The following is a 27,896-nucleotide window of genomic DNA, read 5'->3' on the forward strand; positions in this document are numbered from 1 at the left end:
GATCTTCCCGACCAAGGGATTGACCTGGGGCTCCTGTATTGCAGTTAGATTCTTTACTGTCTGAGCTACCGGGGGTGGGGAGAGGAAGTTAAACGCCTCCTCTCACAGAGTCCAGCCCTTGGTGCCAGGGTTTGGTTTCATAGGTTCCGGAAAACGCACAGGGCTCAAGAGATATAACCAGTGGCGACTGCGGGGTAAAGGCGTGTTGGGAGGGAGTCCTTCCGCGAGCGAGGTTAAACGTCCTCACTTCCGGGTACGTCCGGATGGGCGGGTGCGGCTCGGGTGTCGGCGGCCAAAACCCAGATTCCTTTGCCCCGACGTCGCGAACCTCCAGCGGCCGTCGAACGTCAGTTGAAAAAGAGCGGGCGGCCGTAAGCAACAGCCCCGAACTCTACGGCCAGCCCTAAACCCCGCCTTTCTCTCCGGGCTGCGTCTCCGTGGCGACGCGAAACGAACTGCGGCTGCGCGAGGGTGACGGAGCGCGGGCGAAAGGGAGGGGGTGTTTTGGTTCCAGCCGCTCGCCGTCCTTTCTAGACTTGGTCGTCTACAAGCTTCGGGTTCCTGTCTCCCCTTCCCTTTCCCTTCCCTTTCCCTGCCCCGGTCCTCCCTCCCTCCTTCCCTTCTGCCTGCCTGCCTGCCTTTTTTTTTTTTTTTTTTTTTTTTCGCCCGGGGTCCGGGCCATTTTCCGGGCCGGGCGCACTAAGGTGCGCGGCCCCGGGGCCCAGTATATGACCCGCAGTCTCGCTCCCCCGCGATTCCCCCGCCCCATGTGGCTGCGGGGCCGCGGCGGCGCTGCCCACTATGGCCAGGAAAGCAGTTAGCAGGAAGCGGAAAGCACCCGCCTTGCCGGGAGCTGGGAGCGACGCTCAGGACCCACAGGTGAGGGCCGAGACGCCTGGCCCCGGGTGATAAGGCCGAGGCACCCGGCGAATAGGGTTCGCACATTGGGAACCGGAACGAGGTCCAAGGTCTTGGCGGGGGGCGGGGGGAGGGGTGATGTACGGAGGTGCGTAGAGCGGTGTTCTAGCCTATAGGATCAGGCCTGGGTCCTTAGGAGTTCTTTAGGCGCGCAGGGGTCAGAAACTAAAGGGAACTTGAAAATGAGGCATATTCCGGGGATATCTACAGGCGGGAATGGGGCTTGAGGAGAAAACAATCTGGGCTTCGGAGAAAGGGAAACCGAAGTCGAGGAGAATCGGGGACAAAACCTCGCCTAAGATATTGGGAGGGAGAGTGAAGTCCGTCTTTCGGTGGCCGGGGAACGGAGATGGTTGCATCTCTCAGGAATGAGCCTCCCTATGGGTACCCAAGCCCCCTAGATAAACAATTTCCAGATATCACCCTGTCCCGCTTTCTGAGTCTTGAGTCTCTTCAGACTCATATTTCCCGTTCCTCCCACCCCGCTGGTGTTTGATTTTTCGAATTCTACAACTGCCTGGAGCGCGGACCTGGTGACAGGCAGACGGCCATTGCTAGGGCATCCCTGAAAGACCTGGGACCCTAGCTGGGCTTCTTGGGCCGCACCTACCATGCTCCGCGTAGAGTACAGGCTGAGAGGGAGAAGGGGGGCCATTAGAGATGCAGCCCAGGTCTGTATGGTAATCTCTGGTCCCTTCATTCCCTTCCCTATTAAGGATAGTTTTAAGGTTAAGGAATCCATCTGGAATGTGGGAGACCCTGGTTCGATTCCTGAGTCGGAAAGATTCCCCTGGAGAAGAGATAGGCTACCCACTCCAGTATTCTTGGGCTTCCCTTGTGGTTCAGCTGGTAAAGAATCTGCCTTCAATGCGGGAGACCTGGGTTCGATCCCTGGGTTGGGAAGCTCCCCTGGAGAAGGGAAAGGCTACCCACTCCAGTATTCTAGCCTGGAGAATTCCATGGACTGTATATTCCATGGCATCGCAAAGAGTCCAACAGTACTGAGTCGAGTTTTACTTTCACTTTAAGGTACCTGAATCCTTCACTTTAAAAGGCCTTAAAAAACCTATTGTCCTCTTTTATGCTTTCATTACTTTGTCTTCCAAGTTCTTTTTTCCCATGGATATGACTCTGAGCAGCATCTTTTCTGTGGCCTTCAAGATTGACTTTCCTGTTGCATTGTAACTCTGTTCTATGTAAATCCTGCGAGATGAGTTCTGTAATATGCGAGGATCCCCAATTCTGACAAAAGTCGGCAAAGCTTTGATTTCTCCTTTTGCTCTCCACAGTTTGGCTGGGATCACTCACTTCACAAAAGGAAGCGACTCCCCCCAGTGAAGAGATCCTTAGTGTACTACCTGAAGAACCGAGAAGTCAGGCTACAGAATGAAACCAGCTACTCCCGAGTGTTGCATGGGTACGCAGCACAGCAACTTCCCAGTCTCCTGAAGGAGAGAGAGTTTCACCTTGGGACCCTTAATAAAGTGTTTGCATCTCAGTGGCTGAACCATAGGCAAGTGGTGTGTGGCACAAAATGCAACACGGTAAGTGTCTGGGTGGATATGAACTTTTTCCTGGCTCTGGATATATGGCTCCACATGCCATAGTATCTCTCACTGCTGGTTTTCCCCATCAGTTCTTTGGGGAGGAGACTGCCTTATTCTCCGTTACATCCCCTCTTATCTGTCCATGACTTCTCTATTCCTTTTTCCACTTCCACATTTCTTTTCTGATAAATCTTAAGAGGAGTGTAGTTCTGCAGGCCTCTTGTATTATGGATATGCCACTGCTTCTAGATTTTTTTTTTCCTTCTTTTTATCTTGTTTTCAAGTCAGAGACCTCAGAGGAGAGGAAAGAATGATGGTCAGGGCATCATTCAGGATACAGGATAGTGAAAACCTTGGTGTTGTCTGCTAGCCTAAGGGCGTATATAGAAGTATTTAAACTCACACTTGGCTGAAGATAGTTCGGTTCAGTCGCTTAGTGGTGTCCGACTCCGCAGCCCCATGAACCGCAGCACACCAGGCCTCCCTGTCCATCACCAACTGCTGGAGTCTACCCAAATCCGTGTCCATTGAGTCGGTGATGCCATCCAACCATCTCATCCTCTGTCGTCCCCTTCTCCTCCTGCCCCCAATCTTTCCCAGCTTCAGGGTCTTTTCAAATGAATCAGCTCTTCACAGCAGGTGGCCAAAGTATTGGAGTTTCAGCTTCAACATCAGTCCTTCCAATGAACACCCAGGACTGATCTGCTTTAGGATAGAGCAGTTGGATGTCCTTGCAGTCCAAGGGACTCTGAAGAGTTTTCTCCAACACCACAGTTGAAAAGCATCAATTCTTTGGCGCTCAGCTTTCTTTATAGTCCAACTCTCCCATCCATAGATGACTACTGGAAAAACCATAGCCTTGACTAGACGGACCTTTGTGGACAAAGTAATGTCTCTGCTCTTTAATATGCTCTCTAGGTTGGTCATAACTTTCCTTCCAAGGAGTAAGCGTCTTTTAATTTCATGGCTGCAGTCACCATCTGCAGTGATTTTAGAGCCCAGGAAAATAAAGTCAGCCACTGTTTCCCCATCTATTTGCCATGAAGTGATGGGACTGGATGCCATGACCTTAATGGCATGGGACTTAACTGCCATGGACTGATGCCAGTTTTCTGAATGTTGAGCTTTAAGCCAACTTCTTCACTCTCCTTTTTCACTTTCATCAAGAGGCTCTTTAGTTCTTCACTTTCTGCCATAAGGGTGGTATCATCTGCATATCTGAGGTTATTGATATTTGTCCCAGCAATCTTGATTCCAGCTTGTGCTTCCTCCAGCCCAGCGTTTCTCATGATGTACTCTGCATATAAGTTCAATAAGCAGGGTGACAATAGACAGCCTTGATGTACTCCTTTTCCTATTTGGAACCAGTCTGTTGTTCCATGTCCAGTTCTAACTGTTGCTTCCTGACCTGCATAGGAATAAGGCAAATACTTTATTTTAGGGGATAGAATCTAAAGATGTATTTTTTATTAGAAAGGGTAGGGAAGTGTGTTTGGTGGTATATTTCAGGAAATAAATGCTTGGTTTTTGCAAAGTAGCCCTCTGAAAAGGTTTCAGAAGCAAGAAAATTGAATATGACATGAGTAGGAGAGTATTTTTTACATAGCATGACTTAGATAATTATTAGTGAATGAAGGGAAAATTTTATCAGTAAATTTAGCCAGAACAATTAAAAGCTGGATAAAATAAGTCAATCCGTGATTGGATATTGTGGATATTGATTGGGATAGAAGAGTACAAATAGTATGATGTCAGGTAAATAAAGACCCTGGTTCGGATACCAATTTTCACACCAACATGTTCAGGCTTAGCTTTAAGAAGTTGGTTTATCTTGTTTACCTTGAAGGTGTCAGGGTGAGGGGGGCCTGGGTGGGCTGCAGCTTCCTCTTGCTTACAGCCCGGACAGTGGCCTGGACTAAAGCCAACATCCTCAGCGCCTTATGCTAGAGCTCAGCCACCGCAGCCTCTTTCCATAGACATGGCGAGCACATTCGCAGGTGGATTCTTATGCACTGTAGGACCAAGGTCTCCATAGACAAAGATTTACATATTAGTTTTAAGGAAGAGTACAATACCTTGGTGGTTGAGGCCAAGCTTTCATTTCCTCTTCTGTTGAAGGCTGCTTATTATAAAGAAGTCTTTCAAAACCAAATAGTGGTGGCAACCTCCTGCAAAACTTCCTTTTCTCAGTCACTCAGGCTACCACTCTTGTTTTAAGCAAACTGTCGTCATTGTCACTTGACGCAGAGGAATTTAGAGGAATTCATTGCACACCCTACACAAACCATCGTAGTGTTTTGCCCAGCAAATGTTGCTAATTGTAAACTGAATCATTATAGTCTTCTGTTTCTTGAATTTATTGATGACCTTTTGAAGGTGAGAATAACATTCAGTAGTAATTTAACCTACTCTTGATACGTTCCTCCTTCTGTCTTCCTATTTCCTCATGACTTAAAGTGTATTTCCTTCCTAGGTCCTTATGACTCAAAATGGAAGCTTGTGTTCTTTTTGTAGTGTTTTTCTTTGCTTAGCTTTCAGAACCAAAATTGGGAATCAGAAACAGTGCTCTTCTCTGCATTTTGTAATATTTGGTAAATGGTTCCTTTATCTGTGCCTTTGTTTTCCAATCTGTAAAATGGGAATGGTAACATCCAGTGCTGAGAATGTAGCTGTATACATCTTCAGAAATATTTCAAGTTAGCAATATCTTATTTTTCAAAAGGAATAGTAGTGATAATGAATCCAAAGCCTTTTCCCATGCTCTTAGCACTCCCTGGGACTTCCCTCAGTTTAAAAGGAAAATTACTTAAATAGTTAGAACTCTCTTTGGCTAACAGTTGAACATTTTGGGGAGGGAGGAGTTCATGTCTGATTCTTAGTAGTAAAGTTTTGATGTATTGAAATTTTACTGTCAATGAAATGATTTAAATATAGGAAAAATATACCACAACTATTTATATTCTAAAATAATCTTTTAATATGTATCTGTGGGTTAGAAGCTCTTTTTCTCTTGGCTGCTGTTGGTATTTATGAGCTATGTGTACATAGGTCATTTGACACAGATCATTTCCAGACTAACTGACTTGGGGCTGTAGTACAGAAACATTTGCTGAGGCAGTGGGTCTTCCTCTGTGAAAAAATTAGCAGAAGTATTGTAAATTATTCTGTAGCTTGATTCCTACAGTGGAAATTTCCCTGTGCTATAGGCTTACACTCAAACTGGAGGCAGTCCTTCAACCTCTCTGAATTCTCTGGGCCTAGTAATTACAGGAATTAGTTGGCCAGCTTATGTTGTTGTGGTGGTTGTTTATTTTTTCCCACACTAGACAGCTTGTGGGATCTTAGTTCCTTGACCAGGGATCAAACATGTGCCCCCTACATTGGCCGTTTGGAGTCCTAACCACTGGACCACCGGAGAATTCCCAAGTCAATGTCCTAATCATTAATGACATTGTTCATTCACTAAGTTCTGTCTGACTCTGCGACCCCATGGACTGCAACACGCCAGGCTTCCCTGTCCTTCATCGTCTCCTGGAGTTTGCTCAAAGTCATGCCTGTTGACTTAGTAATGTCATCCAACCATCTCATCCTCTGTTGCACCTTCTCCTCCTGCCCTCAATCTTTCCCAGTATCAGGATCCTTTCCAATGAGTCAGCTCTTCACATCAGGTGGCCAAAGTCCTTCCAATGAATATTCAGGGTTGATTTCCTTTAGGATTGAAACATTAGTACATTCATATTTTTACTAAATTATTTAAAGAAGAGGAGGTAGTCTAACCTTAATGGGAATATGGGTTGGGAAACCAGGATGGATAGGTATATTTTGCTGGTATAGTGTTACAGACTCAGGTTATGTGCAGAACCATACAGAAAAGCTAAATAAGAGTAGCTTGCCAGGCACAAAAAAACATTTGAAGAGAAAATATTTAGTTCTGTGCTTTTAATTAGTTGAAGTTTGAGAGGGGGTAAAGATTGAAGTTGGTGGTTTAGGAGTTACCTGTGTATAAAGGATTATTAAAACTGTTCTGTTCTGTTACCATGGAGAGAGGGTAGCGAGGTCACTCTTGCATTTTATAAACCTTCCCTAAAATTGCAAAAATGTCATTTTACATATATTTTCTGGGCATAATGTGGGGAGAGTGGTGTAGGAGAGCAGTCTGTAGATTTTATTACATTTTCTTTATTTATTTGGCTGCACTGGGTCTTTGTTGCAGCACTTGGGATCTTTCGTTGTGGCATTTGGGATCTAGTTCTCTGACAGGGATCAAACCCAGGCCCCCTGCATTGGGAGCCCAGAGTCTTAGCTAATGGACTACCAGGGAAGTCCCTCACTACATTTTGAAGGGGTGTTAGGAGCCAGAAATGGGTAAGAACCATTGATATTGACAGAGAAGTTCAAACAGAGCCTTGAAGAACACCTGCATTTATGGGCCAGGAAGAACTGCTATAGGGGGAGCAGGGAGGTCAGTGGAAAACCCAGAGTATACCAAAAACAAATCAAGAAAGTGGATATTTTGAGAGGGGTCAATTTGGGAAGGATGGTGATAGGCAGAGTGATAAGGTATCCAGAGTTTGGGGTATTTAATTTTAGACATGAACTCTTATTTCCCATTTTTTGACTTTTGAAGACTACTCACCTATAGTAGATAAAATTGCTCCTTGCAGCTAGGGCGAGCTCCACCATAGGGAACTATGGAGCCTCAGTAGAGGATGTTAGAAAGGATTTACAAGGGTGACTTGGGGAAAGACTTAAGTATTAATAAACTGGATTTTCACAGGAAAATCTCTTTTGAAATTATTTTCACCAAGACCCCAAAGCCTAACTGATAGTACCAGGCCAACTCCTGGTTGCCAGAGCTGCTTTTATCTTTCTCACCATCTCCCAAGTCATGGTCAGAGATATACTGCTGACTTCACTGTTAGGCTTGGTGAATCATTATGATGCAGACAAGACAAACTTGGGCTGCAGTTTGCTGCCAGATAAGACAAAGAAGGACCTTGCAGAAGCCTAATTTGGGGGTGGAGTGGAATGCTAGTTACCAGAGTTAAGAAAACAGCTAAACTTTTATGTCTTTGAGTTGACATATTCAGATTCCTAAAATCATAAAAGCAGAATATGAAACTCAATTTGAGATACACGGAAACAAAGAAAAAATGTGGGAGTTTTGTTCTGACCGGATTTTTTAAATTCATTCCTCCTTGTCTCACTATTTTATTTTCCCAAAGGGATTACCTTTAAAAAATGCTTTAAAATGCTTGCAGAATTCCTTGGGTTCAGCCAGATGTACATCTCAGGTTAACAGCATTCTTATCTGTATGATCTGCCTGTATTTTGTAGTTAAGATATTAACCTGCTAACTAGGTTTTAGTTTTTTAAATGGCATATGGTTATTCTTTGTCTAGTAAAACATGTTCACAGTTATCCCAGAACTAGTCTTCATCTTATTTTAGAATATTTGACTCTTGTGAAAGGAAGAGTTTAGATGTGAAAGCCGTAGAATTGCTGTCTTGGCAAGTTCATTCTGCTGGCACACATGTGCAGAAGTGTATCTAGATTGAAAATCATCAATCATCATGGAAATGCTTCCAAAAGTCTGAAGTTCTGTGTCAAGTTATTTGATGTTATAAGGCTTTAGGAAGAGGAGCAGTAGAAATAAGTTTATGCCTATTATATGTGATGGTGCTAGAGTTGGCAGCTCCTTTCTGACTAGGCTTCATCTTGAGAAGACCTTGCTTGGCTTAACACAGGTATGGGCTCCAGAAACCCCATTTAGTGTATTGCAGGCTTTGGTCATCCTCTGTATGTGAGAGAATTAATGGTCAGGAGTGGTAGGGGCTGACCCATGTACTGGAGAGGCAAGAATATACAATGGACAAAAGACAGTCCTCAATGAAAATTGATGCTGGGAAAACTGGGCAGCTACATGTAAAAGAATGAAATTAGAATGTTTTCTTATATACAGAAATAAACTCAAAATGGATTAAAGGCCTATGTTTAAGACTGGAAACTATAATAAAACACCTAGAAGAAAACATAGGCAGAAAACTGACATAAGGACTTCCCTGGTGGTCCAGTGGCTGAGACTACACTCTTAATGCAGGGGGCTGGGTTCAATCCCTTGTCAGGGAACTAGATCCCGCATGCCACAACTAAGAGTTTGCATGCTGTAACTAAAGATCCCGCATGCCACAGCAAAGATCGAAGATCCTGTGTTCCACAACTAAGACCCAGCACAGCCAAAAAATAAATACTAAAAAGAAGACTGACATAAATCACAGTAGTATTTTTTGAATATATCACCTAAGGGAAAAGAAAAAGAGCATAATAAGCAAATGGGATCTAAGTAAACTGTAAAGCTTTTGTACAGCAAAGGAAACCAGCCACAAAATGAGAAGACAACCTACTAAATGCAAGAAAATGTTTGCAAATGATATAAACAATAAAGGGTTAATACCCAAAATGTGTAAACAGTTCATACAACTCAATATCAAAAGAACAAACAACCAATTAAACATTGGGCAGATAAATACAGGGACTTCCCTGGTGGTCCAGTGGTTAAGAATCCACCTCACGGTGCAAGGGACACTGGTTTGATCCCTTGATCTGGGAAGATCCTACATGCCTCGGAGCAGCTAAGCCAGTGTGCCACAATTACTGAAGCCCACGCGCTTAGAGCCTGTGCTCTGCAGCAAGAGAAGCCACCATGATGAGAAGCCCGAGCACGGCAACAAAGAGTAGCCCCCATTCTCCACAAGAGAAAGCCAGCCAGGGGCAACAAAGGCCCACCACAGGTGAAAACTGAAAATAAATCTTTAAAAAACAAGATATACCAGATGGCCAGGAAACACGTGAAAACGTGCCCAGCGTTTTTAGTTACCAGAAATATGCAAATCAAAATCATGAGATATCACTCACACCTGTCAGAATGGCTATTATCAAAAGACCACAAATAACAAGTGTTGGTGAGGATGTAGAAAAAAGGGAACCCTGTATGCTGTGCATAGGAATGTAAATTAGTACAGCTACTATGGAAAACAATATGGAGGTTCCATGCAAACTGAGGATAGATCTGCTGTAAGATCAGCAGTTCTGTCTATGACCAAAAAAAAGTAAAAGTGAAAACCCTAATTCAAAAAGAAACAAGCACCTGTGTTCATAGCAGCATTATTTACAGTTGCCAAGATATGGAAGCGACTTAAGTTTCTTAACAACTGATAAATAAAGAAGATGTGAGGGACTTCCCTGGTAGTCCAGGGGCTAAAGACACCACATGCCCAGTCCAGGGGGCCCGGGTTCAACCCCTGGTTGGGGAACTATATTCTACATGCCGCAACTAAGATCAAAGATCCTAAGTGCTGCAACTAGGACCCACCACAGCCAAATGAAAAAGGATGTGAGATACAAGCACACACCCATACATATATACATGTGTGTGTATTCTCAGTCACTAAGTCATGTCCAACTCTTTGAGACCTCATGAACTGTAGCCTTCCAGACTCCTCTGTCCAGGGGATTTTCCAGGCAAGAATACTGGAGTGGGTTGCCATTTCCTCCAGGGAATCTTCCCAACCCAGGGATCAAACCCATGTCTCCTGCGTCTCCTGTTTTGGCAGGGGGATTCTTTACCACTGAGCCACCTGGGAAGCCCATATACACATACATACACACACACACACAATGATGGAATACTACTCAGTCATAAAAAATGAAAACGTGCCATTTGCAACAACATGGGTGGACCTGGAGGGTATTATGCTGAGTGTAATAAGTCAGAGACAGATACACTATGTGTTATCACTTACATGTGAAGTCTAAAAAATTAAAAATTAAAGTATGTACAGAACAGAAACAGATTCTCAGATATCAAGAATAAACTAGTAGTTACCAATGGGGAGAGGGAAGAGAGGGGAAGGGCAAGATAGAAGTAGGGGATTAAAAAGTACAAACAAACAGAAGTACAAACTACTATGTGTAAAACAAACTACAACGCAGGGTATTATAGCCAATATTTTATAATAACTTTAAATGGGAGTATAAGCCATAAAAATTTTGAATCACAGTGTTGTATACCTGAAACAAATATAAGTAAATTAGCTATGCTGCTGCTGCTGCTGCTAAGTCGCTTCCGACTTAGCAGTCGTGTCCGACTCTGTGCGACCCCATAGACAGCAGCATACCAGGCTCCGCTGTCCCTGGGATTCTCCAGGAAAGAACACTGGAGGGGGTTGCCATTGCCTTCTCCATGAAATACTTAAGTAAAAATTTTTAGAAAAAAGATTAGGGCCTGAACAGCAATCCTATGGAAGGATTCAAGAATTTTAGGGCAGCTTTTCGTAACCAGAATATTGATAAGTGTTTTGGTGGTTTCTTCCTTCTCTGGGACTTTACCTCCTATTGCTGGGTGTTTCACATTCTTGGCTTCTGCTCCATAGATGACAGCAGCCCTGGACCTTGGACCCTCAGTTATTGTGACAGTCAGGCCACATGCACATGTGTACACAGGCAGACATGCATTTTTAGGCATTGTGCCCTCAGTTGACAACCACCTCCGAGCTTGAGGTATGCTCTTTATTTCATAAATAGTCTGTTGGAAGCTTGGGATGTTGGAAAATGAACATAGGGGGAACATGTTGACTCTTGCCCTCCAGGCTTTATTTTCTGATTTGATCCTTGATAGGCATTATAATCAGAGAAAACTGTCTTTACTTCTTGTCAAGCTGACATATGGGCATTTTTTTTCTGTTGGATTGTGAGTGGTGCCTGGATCTGGTTCAAGATGAGAATCAGAGGAATGAGTTTTTCCTGGTAATATCTAGGAATGTTGGTCTCCAGCTTGACCTTAAGCAAGATTCTTCATGTGTTTCCTGGTCTAGGAGATAAATGGAAGAAACTAACCAAAAGTGGCAACTGGGTTCAACCCAGAATTATGGTTGGACTGCAGCTTCTGGTTTCTTAAACTGATTCCACTTGAATAGCCTTACAGGCCTTCAGATCCTCAGAGGCCACCAGTCCCTCTCATACGTTAAGCAGGGATGTTTTCATCAGGACAGTTTTTGAATGTGAGAATAAATAGGATAATGTTTCTCCATTTCATTGGCTAGAATATAGTAGGACAATTTTGTGGTTTGTGTCTACTTTTACTAAATTTATAAACATTTATTGATTTTCTCCCAAAAATAGCAGAATGCTACTTTGTGTGGGATTAGAGTGTATCTATAAACAATATCTGTAACAGTATCTATAAACAATATTTATAGAAACAAATCTGACAGAGCTGGAAGGGACTGTAAAGATAACAGTTCTAACCACTGACCTCCCCTTTTTCTTTTAGAGTTGGAGAAACAGACCTAAAGGGAGAAAAGTTACCTGCCTGAGATATTCCATATTGAGTTAGGTGTGGATCCCAGTTTTCCTTATTCCTTCTCAGAATTGTTTGTTATACCAGGTACTCGTCAGCCTTTCACTGCAGTACCCCCAGTGGCAGAGGACTGCCTGACCTCTGCTCAGTTTGGTTGAGATGTGATACATAGCTATGGACAAAGGGAATGACAACATAGATGCCTCACTAGAAGTGTCAGCCAGGACTGCTCCAAGAAGGAAGTCATTCCTAGCTAGGATATTCAGAGGGGATTTCCTGGAGGGGGAAGAGGCTTCTGCAGTGGAAAGGAAGCAGGGATGTCCATTTTATAGCAGAGTCCGGAACGCACAAGGAGTGTGGAGGGACTCTGCTGCTGCTGCTGCTGCTAAATCGCTTCAGTCATGTCCGACTCTGTGCAACCCCATAGACGGCAGCCCACCAGGCTCCCCTGTCCCTGTTTAGACTCATTTGGCTGATGCTGGGCAGAAACAAGAGAAAGTAGTTCAAGTCACTGGGGGTTTGGTTGACGAGACTAACTGAATCTCCTTTGGAAAACACTTTTTCCTAGACTCATGTCTAGTCTTTAATAATGAATAATCCTGTTAATCACCTTTTTTACCTGGAGAATTGAGTCACATGCTTCGCAGCATGGCCCTGGTGAATTTATGGCCTGTTCTGGCAGTCCTGGAGGTGTGGAAGACGGGAATGAAGGTTTGCTAACTTCCTGAGGAATGTTAATAAGACAGTCTGCTGCTGCTACTGCTGCTGCTGCTCGCTTCAGTCGTGTCGGACCCTGTGTGACCCCATAGACAGCAAGTCTATGTTACTAAGTCTAATAAGACAGTCTAGTTACTTCATCTGGTTCCTGTTTTCCTTGGACTTGCCCTTCAGTCTTCCTTTGCAAGTCCATATTCTTCTAAATTGATGTGTATTTGATTTCTTTCTGATTTGTTTCCTAAGTATCACCCAGGAGCTATCTGTATCATAGTCACTTGAGGTATGTGTTTAAAATGCAGGTTTCCTGGTCCAGACTAATTCAGGATTTTTCCTTTATTGAAACCTAGAAATTGGAATTTTAAACAAACTTATAGGCAGTTTTTATATGAATCGCTGGGTTAGACTTGATGCTATATAGCAGTAATATATATATATTGTCATCTTTGTAAATCTAGACCATTTGTTTGAATCTTCTTGTATTTTCTAAACCACACTCAGGGCACAGATGGGACATCATGTTTAATGGATCTGAAAGAATTTTCTTGTAGGCATCTTGGTTAATATCTGTTTAGTAGGACTTGCCTGGTCCAGTGTTTGAGAATCCGTCTGCCAGTGCAGAAGACATGGGTTCTATCCCTGGTCTAGAAAGATCCCACATGCCACGGGGCAACTAAGCCCATGCACCAAAACTACTGAACCTGAGAGCCACAATAAAGAGAAGCCTCAGCAATGAGAAGTCCATGCACTGCAGTGAAGAGCAGCCACCACTTGCTGCAACTAGAGAAACCCTGCTTGCAGCAACAAAGACCCAACGCAGCCAAAAAAAAAATCTGTTCAGCAGCCAGTTAGATGTAATCACTTTGAGGAAGCCCTTGATAAATAATTATTTTCTTTATATGCCTGTTACTGGTCTCAACAGACAAAGCAAGAAATTCTTTTGTATTTTTATATTTTGACCTCACCATGAAGCTTGACCGGGGATTGAACCTGCATCCCACTGCATTGAAAGTGCAAAGTCTTAACTACTGCACCACCAAGGGAAGTCCCTACCTGTTGTTTTTTTAGGTCAAATCTTAACTTAGGTCATTAGTTTCCAATTTCTTAGTCTGTTTACTAGGAGAGTTAGAGTAAACTTTAGTCAGAAGTATGAATAAGGTTCAGTCATTCTGTATTTGGATTCAGAGATTCATGGGTTGAATCTAGGCTTCATTTCTTATTGTATTTATTTGGCTGCACCAGGTCTTAGCTGCAGCAGTCAGGATCTTTGATCTTCCTTCGGGGATTTTAGTTGCAGCATGTGGAATCTAGTTCTCTGACCATGGATCAAACTTGGGCGCCCTGAATTGAGAGCATGGATACTTAGCCACTGGACCACCAGGGAAGTCCTGGGCTCCACTTCTTATTAGCTTTGTACCCTTGAACAAATATCTTCTCCTAAACCTTTGTTTTACCTTTAAAATAAATGGAGCAAGTAAAATGACACCCCACTCCAGTACTCTTGCTTGGAAAATCCCATGGACGGAGGAGCCTGTTAGGCTGCAATCCATGGGGTTGCTAAGAGTCGGACACGACTGAGCGACTTCACTTTCATGCATTGGAGAAGGAAATGGCAACCCACTCCAGTGTTCTTGCCTGGAGAATCCCAGGGAGGGCGGAGCCTGGTGGGCTGCCCTCTATGGGGTCGCACAGAGTTGGACACGACTGAAGTGACTTAGCATAGCATAGCATAGTATCTGCCTACCAGAGTCATGAAGAAAATTAAATAAGAGGTTGGCTAGCAAAGTGCCTAGAATATGTGCTTAGTAAATTGTTGTGATTAATGGCGGTGGTGGAGGAGGAAGTGGTAGCAGTAGTTTGATGGTTCTAGTCTTTAGGTGTATTTCTGGCCAGATTCATGTACACCAAAGATAAGAAGTTGGTATTTTTCTACCCTGTGAATGACCTGTTTTTTGTATGTCAGTCTTATCCCAAATAGCTTAAGCATTTAAAAATTACTCATGTAGATATTATTTATATAAGATAAAATATAATTAGGAAATTATATTTACTTTCATCATGAAAAGGATTCAGATAAAAGATGTTTTCTGTATACAAATTAAAGTGTTATCTAGTTCTGATAATGCAACGGAATAGATAATACATGTATAATGCCACTAAAACCCTTTTTTGAAAGTAATTTAACATTATGTTTCAAAGACCTGGGATATATTATTTGTTGAATGAAGAGCCTAAAATATTATGCCCTTTGACCTAATCATTTTTAACAGAATAATTATTGGAAGCTATTTTTATCAAAATGCTAATGATAGAATACTTAAGTAATTTATGGTAAATCAAATCTGTGTGATATTATGGAGACATTGACATAATTGTGAAGACTATAATAACATACAGAGCTTTTGATACGTTAAATGTAATGAGGTACAGAATTCTCTCTCTGCTGATTATAGCTATGCACCATTATACATGCATGTGGTTAAGGCCTGAATAGGCACTTGACAAATGAAAAACAAAACAGACTTGACAAGAGATATGAGTCTGAACATTTTTTAATTTTAATTTTTTAATTCTGCATTTTTTAATTTCTAGTATTGTAGGTAAAGTATTGTCAGTAAACTCTATAATTTAAAAAAAAAATTGTTACCTTCAGCTAGATGAATCTTGTATTTTCTTATCCTAAAGCAGTGGAGAAAGTGGCCTTGCCCAGTTTCATTCATTGCTTGTCTTGTTTGCTGACGAAGATGGAGCAGTTATGTAATATACCTCCTCTCTGGGAAAAGGGTGTAAAGAAGGAACTTGGAAATAAGGTGGTGTAGGATATATGGCAAAAGAGTTTCCCCTCTCAGTCACACAGGTGTTTTGAGCTCCAAATAACACCTGGAGAGGGGTCTTGCCTTTCAATGGGCAGTACATAACCATAATAGGCTTCAGCAATACGTGAACCGTGAACTTCCATATGTTCAAGTTGGTTTTAGAAAAGGCAGTAGAACCAGAGACCAAATTGCCAACATCCGCTGGATCATGGAAAAAGCAAGAGAGTTCCAGAAAAGCATCTATTTCTGCTTTATTGACTATGCCAAAGCCTTTGACTGTGTGGATCACAATAAACTGTGGAAAATTCTGAAAGACATGGGAAAACCAGACCACCTGACCTGCCTCTTGAGAAATTTGTATGCAGGTCAGGAAGCAACAGTTAGAACTGGACATGGAACAACAGACTGGTACCAAATAGGAAAAGGAGTACGTCAAGGCTGTATATTGTCACCCTGTTTATTTAACTTATATGCAGAGTACATCATGAGAAACACTGGACTGGAAGAAACACAAGCTGGAATCAAGATTGCCGGGAGAAATATCAATAACCTCAGATATGCAGATAACACCACCCTTATTGCAGAAAGTGAAGAGGAACTAAAAGCCTCTTGATGAAAGTGAAAGTGGAGAGTGAAAAAGTTGGCTTAAAGCTCAACATTCAGAAAATGAAGATCATGGCATCCAGTCCCATCACTTCATGGGAAACAGATGGGGAAACAGTGGAAAGAGTGTCAGACTTTATTTTTCTGGGCTCCAAAATCACTGCAGATGGTGACTGCAGCCATGAAATTAAAAGATGCTTACTCCTTGGAAGGAAAGTTATGACCAACCTAGATAGCATATTCAAAAGCAGAGACATTACTTTGCCAACAAAGGTCTGTCTAGTCAAGGCTATGGTTTTTCCTGTGGTCATATATGGATGTGAGAGTTGGACTGTGAAGAAGGCTGAGCACCAAAGAATTGATGCTTTTGAATTGTAGTGTTGGAGAAGACTCTTGAGAGTCCCTTGGACTGCAAGGAGATCCAACCAGTCCATTCTGAAGGAGATCAGCCCTGGGATTTCTTTGGAAGGAATGATGCTAAAGCTGAAACTCCAGTACTTTGGCCACCTCATGCAAAGAGTTGACTCATTGGAAAAGACTCTGATGCTGGGAAGGATTGGGGGCAGGAGGAGAAGGGGATGACAGAGGATGAGATGGCTGGATGGCATCACTGACTCGATGGACGTGAGTCTGAGTGAACTCCGGGAGTTGGTGATGGAGAGGGAGGCCTGGCGTGCTGTGATTCATGGGGTCACAAAGAGTCGGACACAACTGAGCGACTGATCTGATCTGATCTGATCTGTGCTATAATGCTCAGTAAATAAGAATGAGGGAAAAGGATTATATTATTGTTTTAATACTGTTATTATCAAAAGCTTATGATCTCTCAATATACCAGATAATTAGTGTATAATGACAATCTGCTCTTTAGTAGTTTGCAGTTTAGAGATAAGGCTTCCTGTTAATTCTGAGTAAAATAGCTTATGCCTTAAGATGCCTTAAGATGCTCTAGGGAACAAAAAGCTGAGAGTATCTTGTTTTCCTCTGAATAATCTATACACTAAGTATTAGTATCCTTTAATACTGTGGAATTTATTTTTCATTATTCATGGCAAGAAATGAAGATTGGTGTAAAATGAGGCTAGTTGGTCAGTTCTTTTGCTTATCCTATCTTCTTTTTAAAGTTTTTTTTTTTTTTTCAAAAATTCATTAAAATTATTTATGTATTTTTCGGCTATGCTGGATCTTCCTTGCTGCCTGCAGGCCCTCTCTAGTTGTGGAGAGGCGGGGCTGCTCTTTGTTGTGGTGCAGTCGCTTCAGTAGTTGCAGCACGTGGGCTGGCTCCCAGGGTCTAGAGCATAGGCTTTACCTTTGTGGCGCCCAGGCTTAACTGCTCCAGGGCCTCTGGGATCTTCCTGGACCCAGGGATCAGACCCGTGTCCCTTGTATTGGCTGGTGGATTGTTAACCACCAGAAAAGAAGTCCTCCTTTTCTTTTAAAATAATGTGTATCATGTGTTTATTAAGGGAAAAAATTAACATTCTAGGACTTAGGTCTTTAAAAGGGTATTCATTTAATAACAGCATGAGAAACTTTCCATGTTAGTAAGTGTCCTCTACTCCATCATTCTTAAAGGCTGTATCATAATCCACTGAGTGGTTGTTCCCAATCGCCTGTGGTGTTTCACTAGTTTAAAAGTCACTGTAACTTGGGACTTCCTTGATGGTCCAGTGGTTAAGACGCCATGCTTCCATTGCAGGAGGCATGAGTTTGAGCCCTGATTGGTGAATTAAGATCCTGCATGCCACAGTGCAGTAAAAAAAAATATTTTTTTTTTAGTAAATAAGTAAATAGAATTCTTTGTAATTAAAGCTATTGTCATTATTTCCTTAGCGTAATTTCAGGATTTACACATTTTTCATCTTTGATGCGTATTGGCTAACCATTTTTTGCAGTGTTTCTTGGTCTTGGCTCTCTCCTGTGCCCCTCCACGTCTCTGTTGGGGATAGAGAATGTATTCCTCTGCTAGGTTTCAGTCCTCTTGCCTTTCCCAGACTTAAGCTGCCCTCTGGCCTTTAATTATCTGACTCTGTATAGTTCATCCTGGTATCTGTGCCTCCTGTTTGGATTTACTTTCCTTTCTCCACTAGCTTCTGCCTAACACACTCTTTTTTTTTTTTTTTTTTTAAACAGTGTCAGACTTTATTTTGGGGGGCTCCAAAATCACTGCAGATGGTGACTGCAGCCATGAAATTAAAAGATGCTTACTCCTTGGAAGGAATGCCTAACACACTCTTAACACACTCTGAGTTTTAGAGACTTTATGAGTCTCCCCTCCCCCCATTTTATTAAGCCATCCTGGCTTTCTGTATAGGCACAGTTACACATGTCTATTTGCAGATACATGCAGGCAGAAGTGTCCTCGCGAGTCTTAGAATCTTCCTGATTGTAAGGCCTTTGCTTTCTTTTTTTCCCTCTGCCCTGACTTATAAGCTGCAGGGAGCCATTAAGCCTCAAGCTTACCCTGCCATGCTGCTGGTTGCTGGCAGGTATCCCAGTTGGTGAGTGGGGAGCAGTCCCATTCTGGGAAGTGTTACAGGAGCTGTATGAAGCCTTGGCCCCTTGTCACACAGCTTGGGGAGACAGTATGTGGCACCCCATCCACATCTCTTAAACTTCCTTTGAAAAAGCAAGGGGGCTCCCTCCTTCACATGCTGCTTTGTCATTCCTTGGTGAGGGTGAGGTTGTGGGTTAACTCTTGGTTTCCTCTACAGAGCCAGCCGTTTGCATCTCCCTTGTATGAAATTTTGTTCATCTATTCTGTCTTATAACCTGTGAAATCAAACAGAACATTAGAATAGACTATCTCTGAACTAGTACTTGTAAGGCACCTGTTCTGTCCTGAGCCCTGTACTAGAAACTTCACATTTTATTAAATCTCTTAGCAGCCCTATTAGATAAATAATATTATTTAAGTTTTCTAGATAAGCAAGATTCAGAAAGGTTAAATGACTGATGAAGTTCACAAAGCTGCTAAGTCAACATTCTTAAACCTAGACCTCTCCCAAGTCCAAAACTGGAGAGGTTGGACTTAAGACTTTCTTGGACGCAAATAAATAAAGCCTTTTCTCTTTTCCTTTTCTGGGAGGCAGAAATGGAGACTTGTTTAAGGCATAGGGTTGTTTCTTATCAAATACATTGTCCTTAGTGTACAGAGCAGATTGTCTCAGACACTTCCGTGTGCTTGGAGATGTTGAGAAACTCCAGATTCTGGTTTAGTAGGTCTAGGGTGAGGCCTGAGATTCTTGGTTTCCAGCAAGCTTCCAGATGTTCCTTTGACTAGCACGGCTCTAGATCAGTGGTTTTTAAACCTGAGCAGTCAGAAGATTCACCTGGAGATTCTTGACAAAAATTCAGGTTTACTGGCCCAAAACTCAGAACTTTCTAGTTTGAAGGAGTTTTATGGTAGGCTATGGGAATTGTTTTTGTTTTGTAGTTTTTTTAAAAAAGAAACTTCCCTAGGTTATTGTGATAAACAGTTTAAGAATCACTGGTCTAGAAGCTGACATATTACTGGTACATTGTCCCATACAACACAAAGGTGTGAGTGGCAATAAATTTTGCTGTATTAAACATTTGCGGGGCTGTGTTGGTTAGGTTAGGGCTTCCCTGATGGCTCAGATGGTAAAGAATCTGCCTGCAACACAGGAGACCCAGATTCAACCCCTGGGTCAGGAAGATCCCCTGGAGAAGGGAATAGCTACCCACTTGAGTATCCTTGCTTGGAGAATTCATGGACAGAGAAATCTGGCAGGCTATAAAAGAGTAAGAAACCCAGTCATATTTCTTGGAAGGGCTAGCTCACAAACCCCAAGAGCAGAAAGTATTCTTGGATCTCAGAAGGAAACAGCTAGGAATTGGAAAGCCACTAGGAACCGGGGGTGTCCATGCTTCCTAAATTTACTGTTTCCTTTTCTCTGGGAATGGCTTTGGTAGAAAATGGCCACCCAGTTTGGTTTAGCGCCACCAGCCAGTTCCATACTGCTGAGAGAATTTGAATGACCTAGTCTAATCTAGCCTCTGGACTGGTTCTCCCTGAGCCAGGAGGCCACCCCAGGACAGTGCTGTGATCTGGACATCTGGGCTTATATCAGATGAACTCAGCTCCAGGGCCCCACTCTGAGTGCAGGGACATAGGGGTCCCCCTAACATCTTTGGTCAGGCCTCAGTAAGGTGGTTACTCTTAAGTGCTTACTATGTAGCTCTGTGTTGTTGGGGCAGGAGAACAGAACCAGATAAGATAAAGCCCCTGCTCTTGGAATTGAGAGGGCATTATTAGCTTAATGGAGAAGAGAGACAAGTGAATATTTTAAAACTGTGATAAGATCTAAGTACTGTGAGTAGAGGGCTATCTTGGAAGCCTACAAGAGAGGAACTTAATCAGCCTGGACATTAAGAAATATTAGGAGAGGACATGTCTGAACTGAATCATGAAACGTAAGGACATAATGGCCAGGTAAAGAGAAGAGTAGGCGAAAGCATTTCTGGCATTGGAACAGCCTAACCATGAGATAAAATCATTATGTATCATTGAAGATTTTGTGTGAGTAATAATTTATAAGCAGCTCTTTCTATAGTATAACGTCCATGGAAGGATGTGAAGCTGGAGAGATAGATAGGGGCCACGTTGAGGAGAATCTTGATGCCATGCTGAAGGGCTTGAATTTAGGGGAAAGTGAAAGTGAAGTCACTCAGTTGTCTCCAACTCTTTGCAACCCCATGGACTGAAGCCTACCAGGCTCTTCCATCCATGGGATTTTCCAAACAAGAGTGGGTTACCATTTCCTTCTCCAGGGGATCTTCCCGACCCAGGGATCGAACCCAGGTCTCGCACATTGTAGGCAGATGCTTTACCGTCTAAGCCACCAGGGAAGTCGAATTTAGGGGTAGGGGAACTATTAGATATTTTTTAATGGACATGGGAGGATTTCCATTCTTTAAGAAGATGAATGATTATAGTGTGGAGTATAGTTTTGTTGATGGCCTTGCCTGAAGGCAAGTCGTGTAGAGGAGAGAGGATGAAGAAGAAGGAGCCAACTGTAGGAATATTTAGGAGGAAGTTAGGAGTATAGGGTGAATCCCAGGCTTGAGTGAGCAGGGAGATTTTGGTGGCATCAGATGAAATGAACAATTTGGGGAAGAAGATAATTTGTTTTAGATACATTGAGTTTGAAAATTTGAAAATGCCTGTCAAGACACATCGGTGATGGTGCCAGTTAGGTGGGGTCTCGGCCTTAAATAGTTATCAGGGTTTACAGGTTTGGGAGTGGTTCCCCTCACTCTTCCTTTCTTTTTAAAACCCGCACCCTCCCCCCACCAGTCTCTGCTTGACACTCTTATTCCAGCTACTCTTCCTTTTCTTTTTCTATTTTAAATTTAAGACTTACCTACTTCCTCCTTTCATCTTTCTATGCAAGCAGTAGATTGTTTAAAGATTTGACATGTTTTAGCTTCACTCTGAGATTTGCTGGTAGAATTTTAAATGAACTTCCTAGACTATAAGGTATATGAGGACAGAGATCATTCCTAGTAGTTAGGTTTCTCACACCTAGAACAGTTCTTGGCATTGAATTGGTGCTGACTCAGTGAGCAAATAAAGGAATGAATCATTGAATCACATAAAGAGTTTAATAGACTCTATTGGGAATGCCCTTTCTCTAAGACTGATCTTTTCTATCAAGCATTTCTCTGAGTTGAATTTTGGAGAACGAAAGAGGGTTGGTTTGTTACAGAAGTGGATAAGGGCATTTCAGGCAGGAGGAGTAGCATAAGCAGAGACATGGAGGCACAGGGCAGATAAGTAATTGAGATGTGAATATCTCTTTCTCTCCTATCTCAGGTCACTCTAGCAAACCTGGTATGGTTTATACTTACGTCTAACAGTGGTTGTGATGTGTTTTGTTTATAATTTTCTACACATGTGTTGGTAAGAATTAGTGATACATAATACGGTTGCACTGGTAGAAAACCTTTCATCAGGTTCATTAGGTCCAAAGTCTAATACAAGTCTTCTTTGAAGCCATCTTTGACTATCAGACAGAATTTACTTCTTCCTCTTGGTGTTTATATAACATATTATACCTATCTCTGTTATGTTTTCTTATTTACATGTTTCATTTGACTAGTATAGCCCTGACTTTGTAGTTAGTAGACATTAATTAAATGTTTGATGGATAACTGAGTGAATGAATGGATATTTATACCCAAGGTCAGCCACACTGAAGAGAAACTTCACCTTCTTTCTCTCTTTTCTCTTGTAGCTATTTGTAGTGGATGTCCAGACAAGCCAGATCACCAAGATTCCCATTCTGAAGGACCGGGAGCCTGGATGTGTGACTCAGCAGGGCTGCGGTATCCATGCTATCGAGCTGAATCCCTCTAGAACACTGTTAGCCACTGGAGGAGACAACCCTAATAGTCTTGCCATCTATAGGCTGCCTACACTAGATCCTGTGTGTGTGGGAGATGTAAGTTTTTAAACAGAGTTCAGCAGGTAACATGGACCTTCCTCCCTTAAGCCCTTCAGGAAGGAATGGTTTGCTTACTGCTGACTCGGGGGCTGGGTTGGGGTGAGGAGTTGTAACGGTGAGATGTGGGTGTAGAGATTTCAGAGTGGGTACTGCGCTCCCCACAGAGAGCTTCAGATGTTGACAGAAGGTATGTTTGATAAAGGTGCGTGCAGCACACCTCAGATGCCAGCAGCAGTGGGTTGGTGTTTACACATCTCCTACTGCCCATGGTCAGAAAAGTTTGTTAAATTATTCATTCAGCAACTATTTTTTGACCCTTCTGTGGCCAGCCATTGTCTTAGACTCTGGGGATGTAGCAGTGAATAAAAGACAAAGCCCCCATATCCTCTTGAAGCCTGTGCTCAAGTCAAGGGAGGCATATAAACCAACAAAAATGTACCAGCAGTAAGTCAGAGCGGTGAGTGCCATGGAGAAGAGTAAAGGCAGGCTAAAGAGAGAGAGTGTGGTGGAGGATGCTGTGGTCAGGGAAGGCCTCTTTGATAAGAATAACACTTGAACAGGGAGGCTTAAAGGAAATGTGGGTACACGCCATCCTGATGTCTGAGGAAGAGAGTTCAAAAGATGGAAGAACATAGAGGTCGGTTCTAGCTGTTGTCCCAGAAAGCAAAGGGGAGAGTGCCAGGATGAAGTTGGAGGGATGAGAGGTGGGTAATGGTGTGGAAGGAGCCACAGGTAAGACATCAAGAGAGAAAGTGCTGGAGCAGTGTGTCCACCGGCCGTGTTTATAGCCCGTAGGCAAGCCAATTTCATTCCAGCTTTGAGCTTCTCAAGACAGAAAGTTAAAGATTGTAGGCTCATGCCAATTGGGTTGCCATCACCAGAGATCAGAATTGTAATTTTTACAAAGATACTTTCATCCAGCCTTTTAAGCTTTTCAGGGGCGTGCGTTGCGATCCTCATTTCACTCGTTTCTTTCCCCCCTCCTCCCACACCCATCTCGCCCTCCTCTTGAAGGATGGACACAAGGACTGGATCTTTTCCATCGCGTGGATCAGTGACACTATGGCCGTGTCTGGTAAAGTGCCCTTTTGCAAGGAATTGTGGTGTGGCAGGGAGGGAGGGAGGCTCAAAGTTACAAATGGGATAGTAGCGGGACTAGAAATAGCCTAATAACCGACCATCAGCCAGGGGCCAGAAAACCTTGTATCGTCTCTTTATCTGACTTAGCATGTGACCTTGGATAAGTCATGTCCCTTGTATATTCCTAGTCTGGAAAGTACTAGAAGTACTGGTACACTTATTACTCATACTCTGCCTTTTTTAATAGATCCTGTGTGATGGCCCCTTAGCTTCAACATTTTGTTGGGATTCACTGAGACAATAGTTGGGAAAGTGCTTTTGGAAAAGTTGTACTCTGGAAAATATTAGGAGCAATGATCATTTTCTGTACAACTTTATAGTGTTAATAAAGCTGTACAGGATTGGGGGAATTCCCCTCCCAATGGTAGAACAGTCAGGAAAAATACATGGAAATGAGTGAAGAGATACTCAAAATGCTTTCTGAATACCCACAGCAGCCTAGAACACAGGCTCAGAGTGCCAGCCAGCTTTTCTGGGTACCTGGCTTCCCAGGTGGCACAGCAATAAAGAAGCCACCTACCAATGCAGGAGACACAGGAGATGAGGGTCAGGAAGATACCCTGGAGGAGGAAATTGCAACCACTCCAGTATCCTTGCCTGGATAATTCCATAGACAGAGGAGTCTCAGGAGCTACGGTCCACGTGGTTGCAGAGAGTCAGACATGACTGAGCGATGGAGCATGCCTGCATATATATGTAAAAATATAATCGCCCATTCCAAATTCCCAAATTTTTAAAAATCACAAGAGTTGCTAAATTAAGTACTTCATATGTTATTTCATAGAATTATCATAACAATCCTAGAAGGTTTGCATTGTTAGCCTCATTTCACAATTGAGAAGATTTAGATTCTGAGAAGTTATAATTTGCCAGAGGCTACAGAGACAGTGAGAGATGGAGTCAGGATCTGAAGCCAGCTCTCAGTTCAAAGCCCATGTTTAGAACTGCTACAAACAAAGCTAAGGGAACATAAATGTTTCTTTCTTTGGATTTTTTGCAAGGCAGTAGAAAACAGCAAGGAAGGAAGAGAAGTCTAATGGACAAGCATAGTCACAGTTCAAAATTTTTCACTAGTGGTTCAGAAGCTTTTGGATTCCCTGTCATTTGTCTTCCCAAGAAATGAGAGCTTCTGGAGGGCAAAGACTGAATCCTGTCCCCTCTATAGGGACTATATGTATGACAGTAACCTGAATTAAATGGGGTTGTTGGGAGCCAGGACATGGCTTTTTTGGAGAGCTTTCCTTCTCTTTTTAATATATCCTGGGAGCATTCTATGTTTTCAGGCTGATAGCTTCCAAGGCTACATTTTGTGAACAGTAAGCAAGTTTTAGGAATATTGGCTCTGAAACAGGAACAAACTCACAAATGTAGAATATAAACTTATGGTTACCAAAACAGAGAGGGAGGGAGTTGGGATAGATTAAGGGTATAAGATTAACTGATACAAACTACTGTATATAAAATTAAAAAAGTATAAAGGATATACTGTATAGCACAGGGTATTATGCTCAGTATCTTATAATAACCTATAATGGAATATAATCTGCAAAAAATACTGAGTCATTTTGTTATGTACCTAAATCAGTTATATTTCAATTTAAAAAGAAGAAAGAATATTGACTCTGAGAGAAAGATATCCTATGGTCTTGGATTAGAGGAATTAATGCTGTTAAAATACCTGTATTTCCCTAAGCAATCTGCAGATTTAATGCAATCCTTACCAAATACCCATGACATTTTTCATCAAACTAGAGCAGTCCTAAAATTAATATGGAACCACAAAAGACCCCAAATTGCTAGAGCAATTTTTTTTTTTAATTCTGTTTGTTTGCTCGCTTGCTTTTGGCTGCTTTGGGTCTTCGTTGCTATACACAGGCTTTTCTGGTTGCAGTGTGCAGGCTTCCCGCTGTGGTGGCTTTTCTTTTGTGGAGCATGGGCTCTAGGCACTTGGGCTCAGTAGTTGTGGCTCTTGGGCTCCAGGGGACAGGCTCAGTAGTTGTAGCACATGGGTGCAGTTGCTCCACAACATGTGAAATCTTCCTGGACCAGGGATCAATGCAGGTGGATTCTCATCCACTGTACCACCAGGGCAGTCCTGCCAGAGCAATCTTGAGATGAAAAAGAACAAAGCTAGAGATAGCATGCCCCCTGACTTCAGACTAAACTACAAAGCTGTGGTCACTGAAACAGTATGGTACTGGCACAAAAAGACACTCAGATCAATGGGACAGAACAAAGAAGTAAACTGGTCAGGAAATCTGTGGCAAAGCATATACAATGGAGAAAAATCAGTCTTTTTAATGAGAAGTGCTGGGAAAAATGGACAGCTATATGTAAAAGAATGAAATTATTGATAGAACATTTTTCACACCAATATAATAAACTAAACTCAAAATGGATTAAAGACCTAAATGTAAGACTGGAAACCATGAAACTCCTAGAAAACATAGGCAGAACAATCTTTAATATAAATCATAGCAATGTCTTATTTGATCTCCTGAGGCAAAGGAAACAGCAAAAAAAGACAGCCTATGGAATGGGAGAAAATGTTTGCAAATGATATCACCAACAAAGATTAATATCTAAAACATATAAACAGCTTGTGCAACTCTATGAAAAAATAAACACCCCAGTTAAAAATTGGTCAGGGGATGTCCCCAGTGGTGCAGTGGGTAAGAATCCACCTGCCAATGCAGGGAATACAGGTTCAATCCCCGGTCGGGGAACTAAGATCCCACAGGCTGAGGAGCAACTAAGCCCACGTGCTCCAGAGCCCCACAACTGGAAATGCCTGCACCACGATGAACAGGGCCACACGAGGCAGTGAAAATCCCATGTGCCACAACCGAGACCCAAAGCAGCCAAAATAAAATTAATAAAATAGGTAGCTGTGGAATTCCCTGGCAGTCCAGTGGTTAAGACTCTGCACTTTCACTGCCAAGAGTGCAAGTTCAGTTCCTGGGCAGGGAACTAAAATCCCACAAGCCACATCTAAAAAGCTAAAACAGGTACCAACAAGGACCTATTATATAGCACAGGGAACTCTGCTCAATATATTGTAATAACCTAAATGGGAAAAGAATTTGAAAAAGAATAGATACGTATATATATAACTGAATCACTTTGCTGTACACTTGAAAGTAACACAATACTGTTAATCAACTATATTCCAATGTAAAGTAAAAATAAAAAAAAGCAGAAGATGTGGTATATATACACAATGGACTATTAGTCAGCTATTAAAAAAGAATGAAATTCTACCATTTTCAACAACATGGATGGACCTGAAGGGTATTATGCTTAGTGAAATAAGTCAGTGAAAGACAAAAACTCATCACTGGAATGTGGACTCCAAAAATAAAATGAATGTATAAAAACAAAACAAACAGTTTCACAGAAAAAGAGAATAAACTAGTGGCTATCAGTGGGGGTATGGGGGCAAGATAGAAGTATGGAATTAAGTACGAACTACTATGTATAAAATAAGCAACAGGGATATATTTACAGCCAAGGAAATATGGCTATTTTATAATGACCTTAAATGGAGTATAATCTATAAAAATATTGAATCACTGTGCTGTACACCTGAAACATAGAATATTGTAAGTCAACTAATACTAACAGTAAAAAATTAAAATCTAGGGACTTCCCTGGTGGTCTCGTGGTTAAGACTTCCAATGCAGGGGGCACTGGTTTAATCCTTAACTGGGGAAGAGCCCATATGCTTCATGGAGCGGCCAGAAAAAAAAGAAAGATTAAAATCTAAATGCGCTATTCACATCTTCTATTGAGACTTTAATTATGATAATATAGACCATACCTTCCTTATAAACTATAGAATAAATAAAAACTCTACATACACAACAGAAACCCATCAATGTTCCTAATATATAATTTTGCCATCTAAATTGAGGAAATACAGCTTTGTACAAATAATAATCTTCAAATGCTGTGTTCTCCAAATTGTTGCATATTGAAAGAAGCTTGTGTTTCAGTTTCCTGATCATCCAACTAAGTTGGTACACCTCCCTACCCTAATGATGGAGATGCCCTGTGACAGCTGTGTGCAGGATACACAACACCACATACACTTGTGGAAGCTAAAGAGTAAAATCACAGTATACATTTTAAAACTGTAATACGTGCAGAGACAATAAGCCTAATTTGGAGGAGTGATATATATAAAGATTGAGAAACTGCCTCAAATTTTTGCAGTAAGCAGCTCAGTTGCAAATATTAATAGTTCCAACATTCAGCTGTGCAGGAGAGCAGGGGCTAGATTTTCGGGGAGGAACTTCCCTGGTGGTTCAGTGGTTGAGACTCCATGTTT

At 42.2% G+C, this 27,896-nt stretch overlaps 1 protein-coding gene across 1 annotated transcript in view; it reads left to right on the plus strand.

The window, feature by feature from the left end:
• The first annotated feature begins 241 nt into the window (after positions 1–241).
• Positions 242–27,896, plus strand: part of DCAF12 (DDB1 and CUL4 associated factor 12) — a 37,082-nt gene continuing 9,427 nt past the window's right edge. The window contains exons 1-4 of the mRNA XM_010840115.1: positions 242–879; positions 2,208–2,462; positions 22,217–22,423; positions 23,441–23,501. Of these exons, the coding sequence (XP_010838417.1) occupies positions 802–879; positions 2,208–2,462; positions 22,217–22,423; positions 23,441–23,501 (601 nt within the window). The 5' untranslated portion in view covers positions 242–801. The remainder of the gene's footprint in view (positions 880–2,207; positions 2,463–22,216; positions 22,424–23,440; positions 23,502–27,896) is intronic.

Source organism: Bison bison, unplaced genomic scaffold (genome assembly GCF_000754665.1).
Source record: "Bison bison bison isolate TAMUID 2011002044 unplaced genomic scaffold, Bison_UMD1.0 scf7180017864141, whole genome shotgun sequence".
In the NCBI taxonomy this organism is placed as follows: Eukaryota; Metazoa; Chordata; class Mammalia; order Artiodactyla; family Bovidae; genus Bison; species Bison bison.